The sequence below is a fragment of the Gopherus flavomarginatus genome, chromosome 14 (genome assembly GCF_025201925.1).
Source record: "Gopherus flavomarginatus isolate rGopFla2 chromosome 14, rGopFla2.mat.asm, whole genome shotgun sequence".
NCBI classification, from domain to species: domain Eukaryota; kingdom Metazoa; phylum Chordata; order Testudines; family Testudinidae; genus Gopherus; species Gopherus flavomarginatus.
Window position 1 is genome coordinate 20,818,153 of NC_066630.1, and position 18,725 is coordinate 20,836,877.

Here is an 18,725-nt window from a genome sequence, read left to right on the forward strand (position 1 = left end):
ACAGATACTAAATGTATTAAATTACAACTGCAAAATTTATCTTCAACATTTTGGTTTCCAGAAATTGAGATTTAGAATCAGATGGGATTTTTATTTGACTAGGTTTGGGAGTACCAGAATCTGTTCTCTCCTAAATTGCAACTTGTTTCATCAGTTAGCAATACATTACTTAAACATTCTGGGAAACCGCCTACTCCACATTTCTGTACCTAGGCTGAGTGTCCAATTAGCATGATTCTTGAACAAATGAATATTTATGCATCTGTTAATCGTAGTGAAAAGCAGATGTATCAATATGCACAAGTGTCTGCATCTACTCTTTTGAAAAATGAGTTTTTACTACTACAAGGAAAAATAGATTAAATTTTTGTAAAATGTTTAAATTCATATTTGTATATTAATTTGATTGTAGAGAATAGTAAAATAAAGCTAAATATTTGTTAGTTCTGTTTAATATCTATAGATATCTCAACATCAAATAAGCCAAATGGGTGAAGAAAACATGAGAAAAAGAAAGGGAGAGACTAACAGGGAAAGTGATGAACAATCCATCCAAAGTAAAGAGTCCAAAACTATGAATCTACAAAAAGAGGCAAGAATGTTTTCTAAATTATTTACCTTAATCAGAGGGTTGTATAGCAATGCTAAATGTATCAGAGACACACAAGTATTTCAGTTAGGCTGTGGTTGATTTCTGTGTCAGTAATAAGTAGAACTGGTTGAGAATTTTCTAACAATATTTTCTGGCAGAAAAAGCTGATTCATCAAAACAAGGAAATGTATCAATTTTTGATAAAACTTTTTCAAGCTCATATACGGGAGAGACACCCCAGGATAGCCAACAGCCTAGTGATTAGGGGGATGTGGAAGACCCAGATTCAAATATCACCTCTTCTTGATTTGGAGTGGGGACTTGAACCAGTCTTTCTAATATCCCAGCTGAAAGCTCTAGCCATTTGACTATATAGTAGTTCTCCCTCTGACACAATAAATATTTATTGATATGAAGTGGAACAACTCCAACACAAGAGATTGAAAGAGACACACCTCAGAACAGCCTGGTGTTCAGGGCATTTATCTGGGGTGTATGAGACTCAGGTTCATGTCCCTGCTCCAAATCAAGTAGAGAAGGGACTCGAAACTGGGTCTCCCACATCCCAGGCTACTGTCTATTTAGATGACTCTCTTCCTTCTTCTCTCTAAAAATGTATAAGGTCCCAGATCTGATGTAGAACAGGAAAACTTCTGAAGTCTCAAAAATTGTTATCTCCCAGCTCTAGTCATAAATCAAAGATCCCATTGATAATATGAAAAAAATTGTATTTATCTAACTCAAAGTCTGAAAACCACTTAAAAATTTGGTGAGTGGCACACAACCGATACAGTGACATATAGGGTAAACTTTCACAAGTAGCTAAGCCACTTAGGAGCCTAAGTTCCCTGGACTTTCAATAGGTGTAGGCTCCTAACTCCATTAGTTGCTTTTGAAAATGTTACCCATACTGTCATGTATCACAGTTCCTCATCTTCATTTGTGAGGATCTTAACTAGCCAATGGGTAACCAGTCAACTGCCACAGAGAATATCCCAGAACATTATGGAAAACAACAGAGAATTCAACATTGTCACTCGCACCTCTCTAACCTGTAGAGCTCTCATTAAACTGCTCACATGTTTTCAGTGCAGTCTTATTTCAATTAATATGTATTTATACACTGTATTCACTAACCATTGATAGGAAACTACAATATCCCCTCCAATTTCTCAGAAAAGATTCTCTGACTGGTCTCAAATATCTCACGGATCTCATGGTGGGAGAGATGTTTGTCATCCAGGTTTGGTGGTGGGAGGGAGCATGAGGCATCAAAATATCAATGAAAAACAAAAAGTCCATTGGTGGCTAACAGGGCAAATTAAAGAAGCCCATCCCATGAGGAAGAGTTGATTTTTAGGGGGTGCCTTAACTTATGGCGGCTCAGAGTCGCATTTAATCTTAATCTACACTTGCATCTCAGGTCACTTTAGAGTAAGAGAGAGCACCTCCAACATGATGAAGAAAACGGTTCTATTCATCACTACTTTGTGTGTATATAACTTCTAGTATAAACATGAAAGGGAGGAGAGAGACCCCGCATGGAACAAAAGAGTGTAATTATTTAGCAGCCATTTTGATTTCTTATCAGCTGAGAGTCACTGAGGAGTATTTTGGGAACTCCTTACAGGAATCAGATTTTCAGCACCGAATACCAAAACACTTACAGGACCACACAGTGGAACTGAATCTTATTTTCTGAATCTGTGTTCATCTGAAGGCCCTTACTGGCCAGGTGCTGAGTACGTTCAACTTCCATTGTCCACTTCATAGGAGTTGAGAGCAGTCAGTACTTTGCAAGATCAGACCCTTAAACTTGTAACAAGCCTGGTACCGCGCAACTTGCATCCTTCCAGCAAGATCAGCATTTAGGAAAGGTATGGCTATTTGCTTCAAACACCAGAAAGCTGCACACTAATAGAGAAACCACAGTATTCAATTCACACATTTTTCTAGTGTCAGTGGTTACAAATTGATTATATATATCTTAGAATACTCCAAACAATGCTTAAATCATTTAATAGTTTGTGTGCAATAAGTTTCACTTTACAAACAGGCATGGGGGTGCTCTTTTAGAGACAGGACTATATATGTTTGTTCTGCTCCCCACTTACGACATAACTGCAGTTAGTAAGGATAAAGGTGAACGTGTGGCACACTAAGCTGTAAATTATGCAGTTAATAGGTTCAGTTTTAATGCTGCAAACAAATAAGCAAAGTGCACTGTAATCATTATCCTTAAGTTAATTATAGATTGTCAGTTGTTAGAACAAGAGAGAATCTTGAAATACTGCAGTGAGAGAAAAATTCAGTATTGGCCAGTATGTCTGGTTAGTATTTGGAACACATCACAGGATCTCACACACCGCTTTTTATTGCGGACAACAGTAACAATATCCTGAAAACTAATAGCATTTTGTTCTCACTTACTTCCATTCACTTTGTCTTCTAGTAACAAGACTGCAAAGAGTTTTTTTGGCCCTGAACATGATGAAACAGGCATGCTGGAACAGTATGTTAGGACAGCATGTTCCTTAACTATCCACCAAAACTGTTGACTCTGGCCAAAATCCAAATGAGTAAAAATCTTCCACTTCAATAGCATGATCAAAATACAGAAACTAAATGGACTCCTACCCAATTTTGACAGAACATATTCTTAGTCTGAAAGTAGCAACTATAGAACACAGTATCAGGAATAGAATTGCTGTGCATTGTGTTCAATGGACAGATCAGATTTGTAGAGAAATGTAGTGGCACTCAGCTTAAGATCTGCTCACAGTCCCATGTTTCTACTATAATTATCAGCTGTGAAATAGTTAGAATAGTGACATAAATTATCAAAATTTCCATGGGAGGGGGAAACCTATATTAGTCAGGCTCTGCCTCTGCTTGTCTCCTTGTCAATAAAGCAACCAGTAGTCATGGGGCAAGCAAAGGATCATATAATAGTTAATATTTCAAATATTTACTTCTAAGTTTACCTTCCCCTTTAGTGCCCACTCTGATATCAGATGAGAGCAAAGTTAGTAAATTCCACTGTCTAAAACTAATATCTATGTCTTGTCTGATCAGGATATGATCAGGCTTCTTAGAATTTTAACCATGTAGGTTTCTGATTCCACTAACTAATAACTACTCTCATCAACTGAGCACAACTCTCTAATTTTTTATTTTCCCTCAGCATGGCCCTGTTTTTCTACAGTGAATGCTGACAACTATCAATGTGATGTGTGCTTTGTACTAAGAAACAGAATATAACGTGTCTTATTTAAAACAAAAAGCATTTCAAAATTCAGAAGCAATTTCAGGGCTATTCTAAAAACACAAGCCTGATGAATAAATTCAAAACTATTTTGCATAGCAGTGATCTATGGCCTACGAATATTTGCCAACAATCACTGAGGTCTACTGTTGTCTTTTGCCATTTCAGTTTATTGTATTTGTTTAGATACACAAGGTCATATTAATTGAGTTTTTGAGAAAGGTGGCCATTATGCTGTATTACGGCATGTAAACATGTCTTAAAATAGCAGATATGCAGTTAAGTTGTGTGCATGTCTATCAATAGATCAACAAACAGAAGTTGCTTGTGTGATGCCAGAAAAATTACTAACGGTGACTGTTCTCTCTCATCTAACCGCATAAGGTAAAATAGCACAATAAGTTACTATCAAATTACCATACTGGAATATCTCATTCATTTCAAGGTGGGCCTGATCAGTGGGATCTGCATTATTGTTGGTACAGTTATTGGCTCAGGCATCTTTATTTCTCCAAAGTCGGTACTTGCCAATGTTGGAGCTGTGGGGCCTTGTTTAGTCATCTGGGCAGCCTGCGGAGTTCTTTCTACATTAGGTAAGCAAAAGAAAGGAAAAGTCTTCAATTTCCAGTTTTCCTCTTGTATTCCATTATGAAAATTAGATGGTTCTGCTCACATCAAACCAAAATGCTAGCCAGCCACTGTGCCCAGTGGTTGGGCAAAAACTTGCCACAAATTAAGCTATTTAAAGAACATTATGTATTAGAAAATTGTACAAGTCAAATTTTCACTTGATCTTTAGATCTAGCCTCCTGTTTTGCATATCCCACCAAACGGGAGCACAAACAAGACATAATCTGCTCCACTGAAGTCAATGACAAAATAACCCAGTAAGTTCAATGGGAGCAGAAGGCCCACAGTGCATACCTACCTCTACAATTTCATTGTGCAAGCCCCGTTTGCAGGTGTAAAATTAGAGGCTAGTTTTTGAAATTTGGCCTTAAATAGGTACTATTTACATAAGATGTTAAACATTAAAACTGAACATAAATTTATAGTTTCTTATTGCTGGACTCTGAGCAAAAGGGATGCAACTTTCAGCAAGTTGCCATCCATGAGCAATAAGCTCAGGAATGCCAATTGTATTTGAAAGCAACTCCTCATTGAGCTTTGTGACTTGTGCTGCTTTTTTTCCTCAGTTTTCAAACTACTGAGCAGTACTGGGTGCAGTTTTCCTTTAGTCTGTTGTTTCCTAATAGAATTCTGAGTTTCTAAACAAAAAACTAAAATAGAAATATTTGCCAAAAATATCTTAAACTACCTGAAATCCATTATAATAAAGGGTTTGGAATATTGCTTTCAGTTCTAAGCAACTAAACATAGTTAAGTTAGCAAGAATTGTTTACAAATTGAGTCTGCAAAAATAGTCTCAAATTAAGCACTCATAAGTATAAGATCTAATCAGTAACTTGTTAGTTTTCAATAATTTTCTAACTTATGGAACTGCCTTTGGCAAATTATAAATTTTAAAAAAATTCAGTCACTATTTACTTATGATGTTATACAAATATAATGAAATATAGCATGTGTTTATAGCCATTTCCTTCATTTTATATTAATTATAACATCTACTGAGCTAATTAAAACCCAACATAGCTTAAAGAAGTGTATGAACTAAAAGCACTTGACTATTAACTGCATTTCTTCTTTTTATTCAGGTGCGCTATGTTTTGCTGAGCTAGGCACAATGATCACAAAATCAGGGGGAGAATATCCTTACCTTATGGAAGCATTTGGTCCTATTCCAGCATATTTGTTTTCCTGGACTAGTTTATTGGTCACCAAACCCAGTTCATTTGCTATCATTTGTCTCAGCTTTGCAGAATATGCTTCAGCTCCTTTTTATCCAGGCTGTGATCCACCCGTTGTAGTCATTAAGTGTCTTGCAGCAGCTGCAATTGGTAAGATCCCTATTTGTTTTTAAAGGGGGTTGAGTTATGAAACTGTGTAGCGTTTATGAATTATTTTTTCCAGGAAAGTAGTAGGAGCCTCATTTCTTAAATATTAAAACCTAGTATGTACAGAAAACTATATTAGTGGGAACAATTCTGCATTGGAAGAGGGCTAGACTTGATGACTAATACCTAATATATCTAATATCTCTGATAACACTGATAGAAAGGGTGGGTTTAACTTAAAGGAAGCTTCACTTCTAGGGTTAGAAGGTCTAAACAATCAGGTTTCTTCTTTATCCAGTTAGCTCGTACTCAGTAATAGGGCTTATAGATAAGAAGCATGTGTATCTCTAGGAAACAATGAAAAGAACAAAATGGTCCAAGCTTGTATTTTGTTTTCTAGATCAATGGTTCCCAAACTTGTTCCACCGCTTGTGCAGGGAAAGCCCCTGGTGGGCCAGGCCAGTTTGTTTACCTGCCACATCCGCAGGTTCAGCCGATCGCGGCTCCCAGTGGCCATAGTTTGCTGCTCCAGTGGCGTGGGCTGAGTGACGCACAGGGAGCTGCGATCATCTGAACCTGTGGATGCGGCAGGTAAACAAACTGGCCTGGCCCGCCAGGGGCTTTCCCTGCACAAGCGGTGGAACACGTTTGGGAACCACTGTTCTAAATCAAAAGTTATCCCAACTTTTAAAAATATTTTTCAAGAGAGACTGCCAAGAAATCCTCAGTTTCAGAAAATTGTTCTTATTTAGAACAATCCATCAAATACAGGAAATTGCAATAATTACATGGAATTTACAAACCAATATAAGAAAGAAACAAGATATACAGATTTGGGTGTCTGAACTGAAGATAAAAAATTATATTGTGAATGTGTATTTAAACTCAGTTATTATAGTGCTATGATTTATGCCAGTTAAACTGAGAAATAAAATCTTTATTTCCCCTAGTGATTATTACCATAGTGAATTCACTGAGTGTGAAGTTGGGGAGCTACGTTCAGAATGTTTTCACTGCTGCTAAAATGATCATTGTCATGATCATTATTGTAAGTGGAATTGTTCTCCTTGCAAAAGGTAATCTAATTTTTGTTGGTTTTAGATTTACAAAGATAGTAACTTAGAGTGTACTTTTGTTTCTGCCATGACTTGCTACTGGATCATTCACTGAAAAACAAAGCAAACAAGCAATGATCAGATTATTCTAATTTAATATCATTTTGATACCAGATCCCGTTGACTGCTCTGTTGTCTTTTCAGAGGGAAAAATTCATCGTTACAGACCAATTAGGAAAAAAGTTACTATTTAAGTGTTCACTTTAACTATCAAAGTGCTATACAAACTAAAAGTTGATCATGAAATGTTACTTTCATTCAGTGGTGATTGTTTCATTTTGCCTCAGCATAGTTCAGTATCAATTGTTTCATTTGCAGGAAAAACAGAAAATTTTAAAAACTCTTTCAATGATGCTAAAATTTCTGCTGGCTCTATCAGTTTGGCATTTTATAATGGACTCTGGGCCTATGATGGATGGTAAGTTTTTTTATTACTGTTATCAAATATTATATAAGAGTCTAACTGATTTTATCTCTTCTTGTAAAACTCACTTAAACGTCTTATTTGGGAAAGTTGAAGTTTGACTTCTTGTTATGGAGGATAACTGTAGAGAGCATTGGAAAAAGAGCTCTACCACCTTAAAGTAAAACCAAACAAAGCACCATGCCCTACGGGGGAGATACCTGACTAGACCACAAGAGAATACATGGCATAAAGTGCTCAGATACTGTGGGGGTGAAGCTGGTGTAGGACCATAAAGTTACATTCTTTCCATTCAGAAATTTGAGCCATTGCCCTAATATCACTTGGAAGTTAGTTTGTTTTTAACCTCCTCACTCTAGCATCACATACAAAACGTTTTTCGTAAGTTGTATGAATTTTAGTATTCAAGAAATGTCAGACTCATCTATTAGCATTTGAGACTGAATCTTCTTTTAATTCAATGAACAGATATATCCTGAATAGAACATAGTGCAAGCTTCTATACACCGCTTCAATCCTACTTTGGTGGAACCATCTCTACAGATTTGCATGTCCTTAGCCCCTCTGTAACGACTGCCAATATGGGAAATCTATTAGTGCCAAATATATATGTGGCTATGGATATATTTATAGACTGTGTATGTATGAGTTCTTGATATGAACTAGGGAAAAATGCATTGGATTTTTCAGCCCATGTGGTTCATCTTTTATTACTATTTACTTCATGTTCCATTTCTCTTGTATTGAGGGAAAAAAAAGGAGCCCCTTCAGTGTCCAAAACAATATTTTCATATTCCCATATATGTTTACCCACTGAACTCTAAAGCCCTAGCTAAAAGTGACTGCTTTATGTTTAAAATATAGGAAATTTGGATGCTTCTAGGTTTTATAAAATTATTTCCCCACTATCCAACAGAAAACTACAGAATAGTATTTCTCAATACTTAATTATTTTAACCACCCAGGAAGTCTACACTTTCTGAATATATTTATGCTTAAATACCTTGCTGAATAGGGACCTTAATCTTTCAAGGTTACATTTTCAAACTCAAATGCCTAAAGTCAGGCACCTAAAATCCATTATTTAGCTAACCGCCTAAAGCCTATTTAGATGCCGAAATACTGAATTGGATGTTTAATTTTAGCCACTTGGGTTTGAAAATTGGTATCTAATGTCTGTAGATAACTGCCAACTCTTTTCACATTTCTATCAATCACAGAAGCATAAAAAAACCACACCTGTTTCAATCCTCTACAATTATGAGCAAAAAACAGTCTAGCTTAAAAAGTCTAGTGAAAATGAATATTTTAAATTTGTCATTCTGGTGGTTTCAAAAACTTTGTAAAAGTTTTCATGAAAGCCTTGTGGATAAGAGATTATATAACTTGCATTATTTAATTGCTAAATGATAGTATTTGCACTAAGACACTAGGTAGGGTGGCCATACATTCCTTTTTTAAGCCCTGTCCCGGCCATTCCAACTTTTTTTTTTTTTGGTGTGCAAAAGTCGGCATTTGTCCCATTTGCTCTGGTTGACTTGATTGATTAGCAAGAGCAAACAGGAGAAATGCTTACTTTTGTCAAAAAAAGTGGGTTGTGGTGCAAGGGAACATGCAGAGGGGGAAATGGAGATGCTAGCACCATGCAGGGGCTCGGGTGAACAGCTGGGGGTGTCCCATTTTCCCTTTGGGAAATATGGTCACCCTAGCACTAAGGTTTGTAGTTGGTGTACAAATATTATTAGAAAAGATTCACGTTTTCCAGAACTTGTGAAGGTCACAAGCAACCTTGTGGCATGTGAGCTTCGTTGAAAACCTGCCATTAATCCAAGCAATTTGTCTGTCTGATGTACTGGCAGTACTCTAGCTAGATTCTTAAACTTTGGCAATTACACATGACTTGAGCAATACACTTTAACACCACACTGTGCTACAGCCCCTTCTACGCAAAGCACTTACAAAAAAATCCACCCCCCTAAACCTTGCAATGCCATTGACATTCATCTCATATTACAGATGAGCAAAGTGAGGCATGGAGAGGTTAAGGGACTTGTCCAGTGTCATATAATGAAACAGAGGAAGACCTGGGTATAGAAGCCAGATCTAATTCCATGTTATATGCTTTGGTTAAGTTAAGGAGCTTACCTGGTCTACATTTTTTTTCTTGTTAGAGGTTGAATAGCAGCAACAGTGATGTCAGAAATAAAGACCTGACTTTCAAGTAATTTGGCATTTCAGGATCTGATTACGAGTAACATTCTGCTAATGGATTTTTTGCAGGAATCAACTCAATTACATTACAGAAGAGCTTAAAAATCCTTACAGGTGAGACAACCAAAAGACAACCGAGAAAGCAAGAAAGGCACAATTTCTAATGCCATTATCAGATCATTCGAAGTCTTAATAGCATCTGCATATTTTACTCTCTCTCTGGTTAAGAACTGAGCACTCAGAAGTTTTGGTGCTTGTTCACAAAGGAATAATTTTATTAGCATTTATTCTGTTTTTTACACTGATTACTGTATACTTGTGAATCATCTCTAATTAAGTATTCATTTCCATGACTCTACAATGCAAAGAGTACAGAGAATGAATGCTAATTAATTCTTTTCCATCCACTTGCTGACTGCTACTTTGGATTTAATAGAGTATTTAATTTTTGGATTAGCATCCACACAGATTTCAGGGAGGTTTCAATCTCATTATTATAGAAATAAATAAATAGTGGGGAAAGTCTCTCTATAGTAAACTGCCTGAATACAGACTGTATCATTCCCTTCAACGTGCATACACAATTCCCATTAGGAGTGAAAAGTTGTGTTGTAAAGTTAAGAGAAACTACCAAAAGTTAATTGAGAAGTAATCGCAGGCCTAGAGCACACATGCATCAAGCTTCCTAGTCTCTTCTAGAAAATCTTGAGTGCACAATAGTTACATTAATGACAATTAAAAAAAAAAGATTTCTTCCCAACCTGTAAAATGGGTTTCTCAAAGTGTAAGTCTAGTAACCCTGACTTCTCTTCACAGGTGATTGACAGGCAGTCAGCCAGTACAGAAAAAGAAGAGGCTGCCAGTACACACAGAGGAACCAGGAGAGTGACTCCCCTAGAACTAATTCACTAAGAGAATTGGTTATCATCCAACACCAACTATGTGAAACAATAGCAACTAGGTGGGCATATGGACTACTGGAGTTACTCTCCCAGAGACCAATTTTACAGATAGGGAACAAATTCCTTTTCTGCAGCAAGTAGCCCCAGTAATCCATATGAGTGGGCTCTAAATATAAGTACCAATCAGCTGAACTAGGATGGAAAAAACCTCTGTGCCAAGACTCTTTAAAAATATACCGGATTAAACGGGATTGTTGAATTTAGAATGTGTTGGCCAAAATTTGCATTACATAAGGCAACAACATCCATATGCTTAGTTAAACATCTGCACTTCCAGATGATCATGTAAATCTTGTTTACAGAGGCTGCCTCCTCCCCAGTTTTCCTGCCCAAGAGGCAGCCTGTCCCTTGGTCTTGATGGGCTTTTACTTTATTGAATCCACTGAGAAGTCTTTGATTTTCAAAATGCTTTGCATTTTTGCATTACAAAGCAGTATCAGTGGTAATCAGTTGACTGAATGATATTATCCTCCCTATGCAAATGCTTGAACCTGGGCAAGTATGTGCAGGATCCTTTCCTTTTGAGACATGCTTGGGAAGTCAAGATTTTTGAGGGGGTAGGGAACTCTTTTGGAAAGGAAGAACTCTCAGGCTTCAAAGAATGGCTGCTTTCCACAGGGATTCTTGTTCTTGTGGTCCTTAGAGAGGGACTGACCTCTGCAGTTAGGCCAAGTGAGAGAGGCAGCAGCTGTGGAAACTTTGGCTTTCAAGCCAGCTCTAGATCAATGAAGGCACAGGGGAGGAGAAGGCACCATCAGAGGGGAGCCAGCAGCAGGATGTCTGAATGTGGGGAGAAACTCATGTGCTTGTGGTGCCAGGAGAGACCAACATGGAGGGCTTTACTTTTATTTCTGTGAGCCAAGTCAGAAATAAGAGACCATCTGTTTATGAAAAAAGTAGCAGACATCTGTATGATTAGACTCGGCAGTCAGCTGGGTCTTCAGGTGGAAGAGAGACATGCCCAAGCATTTCAGGCCATAGGTTCCCTTCTCTATCTGCTTACTGGCCACTGCAAAAAGAGCAGCTGATAAGGTCTAATTTTTACCCATGGTTTTGCATGCATCTTCCCAAGAAAAAAAGTTCCTGCTAGGAGCCGCACATCATGCTCCTCATACATGAGGCAAAACAGAAACTAGGCTCTATGCACAGTAGCACTACTCTGCCCTTGTAGAAGGGAACTCTCCTTTTCTTCTGACTCATCAGCTGCCTGCCAATCACCTGTGGAAAGAGGAGGAGCCATCAGTATGAATTACTTGAGGTACTGGCTGCAAAAAGGAATACCTGTGAATGTAAACTTTGTATAAACAATTTTTATCAAATTGTAAGAGGAACAAAAATGTTTATTGTTAAATGGAAATAAAAACAGGGCAGGCTGGGGATTTACCCATTCCCCAGCAGTTGCAAAAATCCAGTAAATATAACATATTGTTCTAGTCAGAGCACACAGAGCATTGATCTGCTCTGCCAGATACATGTGGGTCAGGTACAGTCAGATCCAATTTGTATGAAGTTGTGATTCACCTTTGCATCAATCCCATGAGTGAATAGCTACTATGTTATTACATGAGAACTAGAAAATACATGCACTAGGAATACCCAACTGGAATTTCACTTTACTCAACTTAGTGAAAAATGAGAACAAATAGCATAAATGTTGAAAAAGGAATTTAAATTTTAAAAATTCCTTCCATTTTAATCATCCATGACAGCATAAATAACACAGATACTGAATTCCTAAAAACGTGATTGTCCTGAACAGCGATCCTTCAGTCTTAACACAACGATTTATATACTATTTACTAGTTAAGATATCTGTTATTTTTTTTAGAATCCTAAATTTGAACTAAAACAGGAAAGTCTACAGTCCATTATAAAACTGCATAGTGGTTTAGAAATGCTGATACTATGTTTTTACATTCTGTAGAAATCTACCACTTTCTATAATCATTGGAATCCCACTGGTTTCAGTTTGCTATGTTCTGATTAATATTTCATATTTCACAATAATGACTTCAACAGAACTTCTGCAGTCCCAGGCGGTCGCTGTGGTAAGCAACTTTTCATTTTGTGATTAGAAGTACCAAGTGAGACACTATTTTTGTTGCGGGGCTGAGTCCAATCATAAAGAAATCCTAACTTTCTCAGCTTTCAGGAAAGAATTTTTCACTACCATTGTACATTTTTTAACTCTATCAATATTTTAATTATGTCACAGAGGTAAACATATCTTTTTGAAATTGGTTTGTAGAAAATGACAATTTAGTATGCATAAGACATCTTATCTTCTACAGGAAATCTTCAGTATATTTGCCATTTAGTGATGCTCTTACTCCACAATGCTTAGTGAGGGGGACATGACAATTATTTTCACTGGTAAACATCTGAATCCCTGGTTGTATCCATCTCTACATTAGTTCTGGGGGGAAAAGAAACAATTCATGACAGGCTGCATTCTGCATGCACAGTACAGTGAAGAAGAGCATCCAAGCAGAAATACTTCATATACCAATGAACGTTGTACATACAGGAAAATAGACACTTGCTCTTAGAGAGCTGGATTCTGGTATATTTCAATATCCTGTCTACTCACAAAAATGGCTGCAGAGCAGAGATTGATACAATGTGCATGCATACTTTACTTCAAATGCAGTTAGGTAATCTGATTTTAGGATTACTAGTCTTGAGTGTCCCTATCAACATATTATTAAATTATATCAATGGTATTACATCAGCTACTATTAAATTGATCAAACTGGATCAACACTGACAATATAAGCCTGCAGAAAAATCTCATTTGATCTCAAAAGCTAAGCAATGTCAGGGCAGAATGGCAGGTTACCCAGAAAACATAGGGTACTTAGGAAGGAGTGATATGGTGGACATTAGTGATAAGACATGTAAGAGAGGCCCTGAGACTCACCTATATTTAAGTTCCCATGCCACTTTTGGCAAAAGTAAGGCTGTTTGTGCAGGTATCTTGATCGGATTCCAATTTAACATGTTCAGTATCTAAATTTCCTCTACTTTCAGTTGAATGTGATACTCTTAGATTCTTGTCTTAAATTGCTGTATAGTAGCATTGGGTCATAACACAACTATTGTGTTGTAGTCTCAAGGTTCTTTCACTAGACTGGTAGGTGAAATAATTTTTGTATATAGTTTGCAAAATAATTTGGGATAAAAGTACGCTATGTAAAATTATATTAATATAGATTTTTTGGAAAGGTAAATATATTTTTAAAGTTCATTTACTGTATATCTGATTGGTTCCTACCCCAGTGGACATACTACACAGTGGAAAAATGATAGAGGTTATATTAACGTGTCTATATTTTAATCCTCTGCTCCCAGACATTTGGTGATCGGGTCCTCTATCCAGCTTCTTGGATAGTTCCCCTCTTTGTGGCCTTTTCTACAATTGGAGCAGCCAATGGGACCTGTTTTACTGCTGGCAGGTAAATTTCAACTCTAAATAGCCGAATACATACTTGGATTTACAGATAGAAGTTATATAATGTCTTCTAAGTCTAGGGTTTAATTTAAACAAATGATTGAACAAAATACCTGCAAACTTAGTCATGTAGCCCATCCTCAGCAATGACCAGTAGCTATGAAAGGTTGAGAAAGTTAGAAAATAAGGGATTAAACATTTTCCTAAAATGCCTGTAAACAAGTACAGGCTTCTTTCAGCTAAAAAAAAGTTCTTTAAAAATAACAGTCACCTGAAAATCAAAAATTAAAGGTTATAACTTGAACTAGTTTTGTGCGTGTACAAATATTTGAGCAGTTTGCAAAACCTCATACTTCACAAAGTTTCTAAATCCCTAAAATCATACGTGAAATTACATTTGTGCTGAAAATGTTGTAATTAATTTTTTTTAAGGAAGAGGAAAACAATGGTTTGCTTGGAATTAATGAACTAGTTTCACTTCTGTGCTCAATGGAGTTAGGCACTTGTTTTGAAAGCAGTTATAATTCCTCCTCCCCAACCAGTGTGATTGTTCCCTACACTTCAGCAATATTAAATTAGGCTTGATGCACTTGAGAAGCATATATAGATATTTACTTAGTTAGATATAGCCATATAAAAAGATCTATATTAATAGTTAAATGGCACTCTGTGAAGTATATTAAGTATTTGGAGTTATCTGAAAAATAGAGCCACTTGAATCTGTGTAGATGCCCCACTAACCAGCTTAACATGTTTTTGTTTTGTCAGACTTGTTTATGTAGCAGGTCGTGAAGGGCACATGCTAAAGGTGCTGTCTTACATTAGTGTTAAACGTTTCACCCCAGCACCTGCTCTCATATTTTATGTAAGTATGAATGCTAAGCAAAGAAATAAAATTTTCAGCTAAAAAAATCTAAAATACTCAGATGTGAAGTTACATTGGCTCTTCAAAATGTCACAGTGGTGATCTCAACATGCTATCCCTACACATACTTTCATGCACATGTAGTTACATATAGAGGGAAATAGCTGAAATATTCTTTTATACATCAAAGAGACTAGGTAATACATAAAAACAGATCAACTTCAATCTAACTCCATACCAGATGCAGATTCTCCATGTTTTAAAGTTAATAGAATTGACATGTTAAAATGCAACTCCTTCAGTTTTAGGAAAGAAGGAGTGACAGTGAAAATCAGCTATGTAGAGTAAAATTATCTTGATGGTCAGCCTGTCTCACTGCACGGTTTCTGTGAATACAAGAAATCTAGGAATTTTTTTTTCCTGCAAACTTTTACGGCCTGTAAAATAGGTGTCAAATTTGACAGATTCATTATGTATATATGTAGCATCAATACAAACACTTCATCATGCTTAGCAAGTAGGTTTATACAAGCAGGAAAGAAGATTTGTATCGTGTTGGCACATAGCTTGCAAGTTCTTATGCGCATACTTAACTTCAAGCCTGACTTTAATGGGATTACTCATACTCAAAATTAAGCACACGTTTGCAGGATCAGGCGATTCTCAGGAAAGAGTGCCAAGTACGCTGAATTTTTGCTGAATCTTCACCACAAAGCATAACAAAAAACACACACACTCCTCATATATGGGATCAGTTTGAATGTAAGACTGAGCCCTCCATAAAAATGAGAGCACCATTCTTCCTTGCTACACCGACCATTTTATCAAGTCCACATTAATTTTCGTATTTTATTTTTAGGGTGCTATTGCTATTATTTATATCATCCCTGGAGACATTAATACACTCATAAACTACTTTAGTTTTGCCGTCTGGATATTTTATGCTTTGACTGTATTTGCACTCATAGTTATGAGATTTACAAGAAAAGAGCTCAAAAGACCAATCAAGGTAAGTTCAGTACTAGAACACATTTCTAAACATAATAAAAATGAATCAATCATGGCCTCATGATGGTACGAAAAGTGGCTCTCCACTACTGGTTTTCATCCACCCCCATTAACAAGAAGGCATCGACTTGTCCAGGGAGTTTGGAATATTGAAAAACATACTGGAGAAGTCAATCCCCTTCCTCTGAAGATCGTTTTGTCCCAGGAAACTACTACTTAATATAGTTCCTTTTTCTGTTCCCTTGAAAATGAACAGAGAGCCAGGCAGAGGGTCAGAGAAGTACAGGTCTTGGCATCTTGTCCATACTGATATACCTCTGCTGCCTGCCATAGTGAAAGGGTGAGGGAAAAACGAAAGAAAACTAGCTGCAGATAATGAAGAAGGGGTGGAAGGCTGCAACCAGAGTGACCATGATAGGTCAGAATGAGTTGGGGACAGGACCCTTCTGGAGAGTTCATCCTATTGAAGTTCAGGTTTATGATTTACAGTGAATTCATTACAGTTCTAGCAGAGTGATCTTGGTCTGTGACATAGCCAAACTGACCCTCTGCTGCTGCTGACCCTCTCAACCACTTCACTATTTTCCTGAACACTCTTCTGAATATTCCTTAAAAAATATCAGGAACAAGTAGGTAAAAATAACTTCTCACGTTCAACAAGCTATGTAGTAAAGGTATGCAATATCAAGAAAAAATGGCCACAGAATTTGCTGAATACTTTTATGCTTTGTCTATTACAGATACCTATCATCATTCCCGTCTTAGTGACAATAGTCTCCATTTTACTAGTTTTAGCTCCAATCATCAGTGAACCTGAATGGGCATATCTCTACTGTGTTTTATTTATTCTTGGAGGACTTATATTTTATGTCCTTTTCATTCATTTTAAATTCAACTGGGCTCAAAAAATATCAGGTAAGTATATATATTACAAGTGATTTGCAAACAAAGATTTCCGTTAAATAAGGCATACAACAGGATACCTCTAAGATGTAGCAACCACTCCTTTCTCCCCTGAGTAAAAATTCTCTTTATATTCAACCATCACATCTAACTTACACAAAGAGAGGCATGATCTTTTGATATAAGCATAGCAAAAATTGCTAGGAGCTATGGCATTCTAATTCAAGCTCTTTGGCACATTACATCTTTGCTTCAGTTTTTTCCTGTGTACAAATTGAGATAAGATTTGATGAGATTTAGTTCATAAAATGCTTTGAAGAAAAGTTAAACATATCAGTGCAAAGGCTATATAAAATAGCTTACCGCAAGTTTCCACTGGCAATATCATTTTAACTTTGTTTTTATTTAAGGTGAAATTTCGAACCGTTCAATTTTCCTGGGTAATTTAGAAGTCGAAATAAATTGGAAATGCCCTGGCCAGTAACTGAAGTGACTTTAAGTACACCTAGCTATTTTCTGTTCTGGCACATACCTTGCACTCAGATCTCTTTCAAGATTTTATATCTTCACAATCAGTCTAACAAAGACAAAATTAACAGCATGAAATGGAAACTAAAATGACAGCCTTAGGGCTTCTGTACAGAGAGTTAGTTTGCAGCAAACTGGGACGTAAATATACAGTGCACTAGTTTGCCATGCGCTGACTGGACATGTGGACCCTGCTACCATGCACTCAAAATTCCACAGTGTGCAAGTGAGAGGAAAATGATTATGTTTTAGCAGTGCCCTTACAAGTCTGATTATGAAGTGACTTACAATCTTCTTTAAAAGTACAATTCCTATCTATTTTCTGGGGGAGATGGAAGATGCAATGAGACACTAAAGAAAGGGAAAGTGGGACTGGTTCTAAAAGGATATAAATCCCACATTATTGGTATTCCTTAAAAAAAAATCCATCTGTCCACAAAACTGAAGTTACTTTATATTACATAATGAAAAGCAGTGTGGTCTACTACAATGAGCACAAAACTGGGAGCCTGGAATTTCTGAATTAACATACTAAATCATGGGTGCTGGAACAATTTGTACACGGGGGTGCTAAGAGCCACTGAACCAAACTGTAAACCCTGTATATGATGGAAACCACTTCAAGCCAGGGGGTGCTGCAGTTTCAGAACTTATGTCCCAAATCTGCTACCAATTTACTATTTGGTCATAGGCAAGTTTTGTCTTCCCCATCTGTAGAGTGGGGAAAAAAAATGCTTATGCATGTAACATTACATTGAATTACTGAAATGGTGTAAACTCAACCTAAAATATATAGTTAACATTGCCAAAACCCTTTTAAAACTTGTGTTAAACATCTCTAACAGCAGCAATTTATTTTCAGGGCCCATCACCATGTACCTTCAGATGCTTCTAGAAGTTGTTCCGCCAGAGAAAGTTCCTGAATAAAGAGATTTTATTTCCAGTAGTCTATTTTTAAGTACTATAATGTTTGTGAGGCAGCTTGAATAGTCTGAATGTCTATGCTTGCTAAATTCAGACTTTTTCATCCTGATGTGCAGTTTTATTTTTGCAACAATTATAATTTATAAATATGTTTTCAATATTATCTTAAGAACATGAGAATCAGAAGCTTTCTGTGTCTTGAGTTCTATCTAGATCTGGATGGCTTCATTGTTTTGACTGCTACTCTGCTAATATGTTAAAGTGAACGTAACATATTAGCAGATTGCACATACATAATAGGAACTATTTTCAGCTACAGTAGTGGTAAATAAAGAGAAATTTATTCACCAGTAAAGGAGTTCATCCGAATCCCTCCTCTTCTGCCATCCTGCTGAAAGGATTTATAGAATGATCTATCAGCAAAAACAGAGGCAAAGCATAGTGAAAGCCTAAGTGCATATTAGGCTGACTCCAACCTCAGCCTGTCAGGTAGATCAAAAGCTGGAAATCCCCAGAAGAAAA

The 18,725-nt window shown here is 36.8% G+C and overlaps 1 protein-coding gene across 1 annotated transcript; it reads left to right on the plus strand.

The window, feature by feature from the left end:
- The first annotated feature begins 487 nt into the window (after positions 1 to 487).
- Positions 488 to 18,206, plus strand: SLC7A9 (solute carrier family 7 member 9). Its single transcript, XM_050923090.1, has 12 exons — positions 488 to 592; positions 4,303 to 4,450; positions 5,573 to 5,815; positions 6,763 to 6,888; positions 7,246 to 7,345; positions 9,632 to 9,676; positions 12,449 to 12,572; positions 13,876 to 13,979; positions 14,744 to 14,840; positions 15,700 to 15,849; positions 16,589 to 16,763; positions 18,142 to 18,206. Exons 1-12 carry the CDS (start codon positions 488 to 490, stop codon positions 18,204 to 18,206), a joined length of 1,482 nt encoding a protein of 493 aa, XP_050779047.1.
- The last annotated feature ends 519 nt before the right edge of the window (positions 18,207 to 18,725 follow it).

Bases quoted from the DNA above. Each gene is read 5' to 3' on its own strand.
- SLC7A9 (XM_050923090.1), top strand. From the start codon at position 488: ATGGGTGAAGAAAACATGAGAAAAAGAAAGGGAGAGACTAACAGGGAA. The intron at 4,451-5,572 runs GTAAGCAAAAGA...CTTTTTATTCAG, and splicing joins CGGAGTTCTTTCTACATTAG to GTGCGCTATGTTTTGCTGAG. The intron at 12,573-13,875 runs GTAAGCAACTTT...CTCTGCTCCCAG, and splicing joins AGTCCCAGGCGGTCGCTGTG to ACATTTGGTGATCGGGTCCT.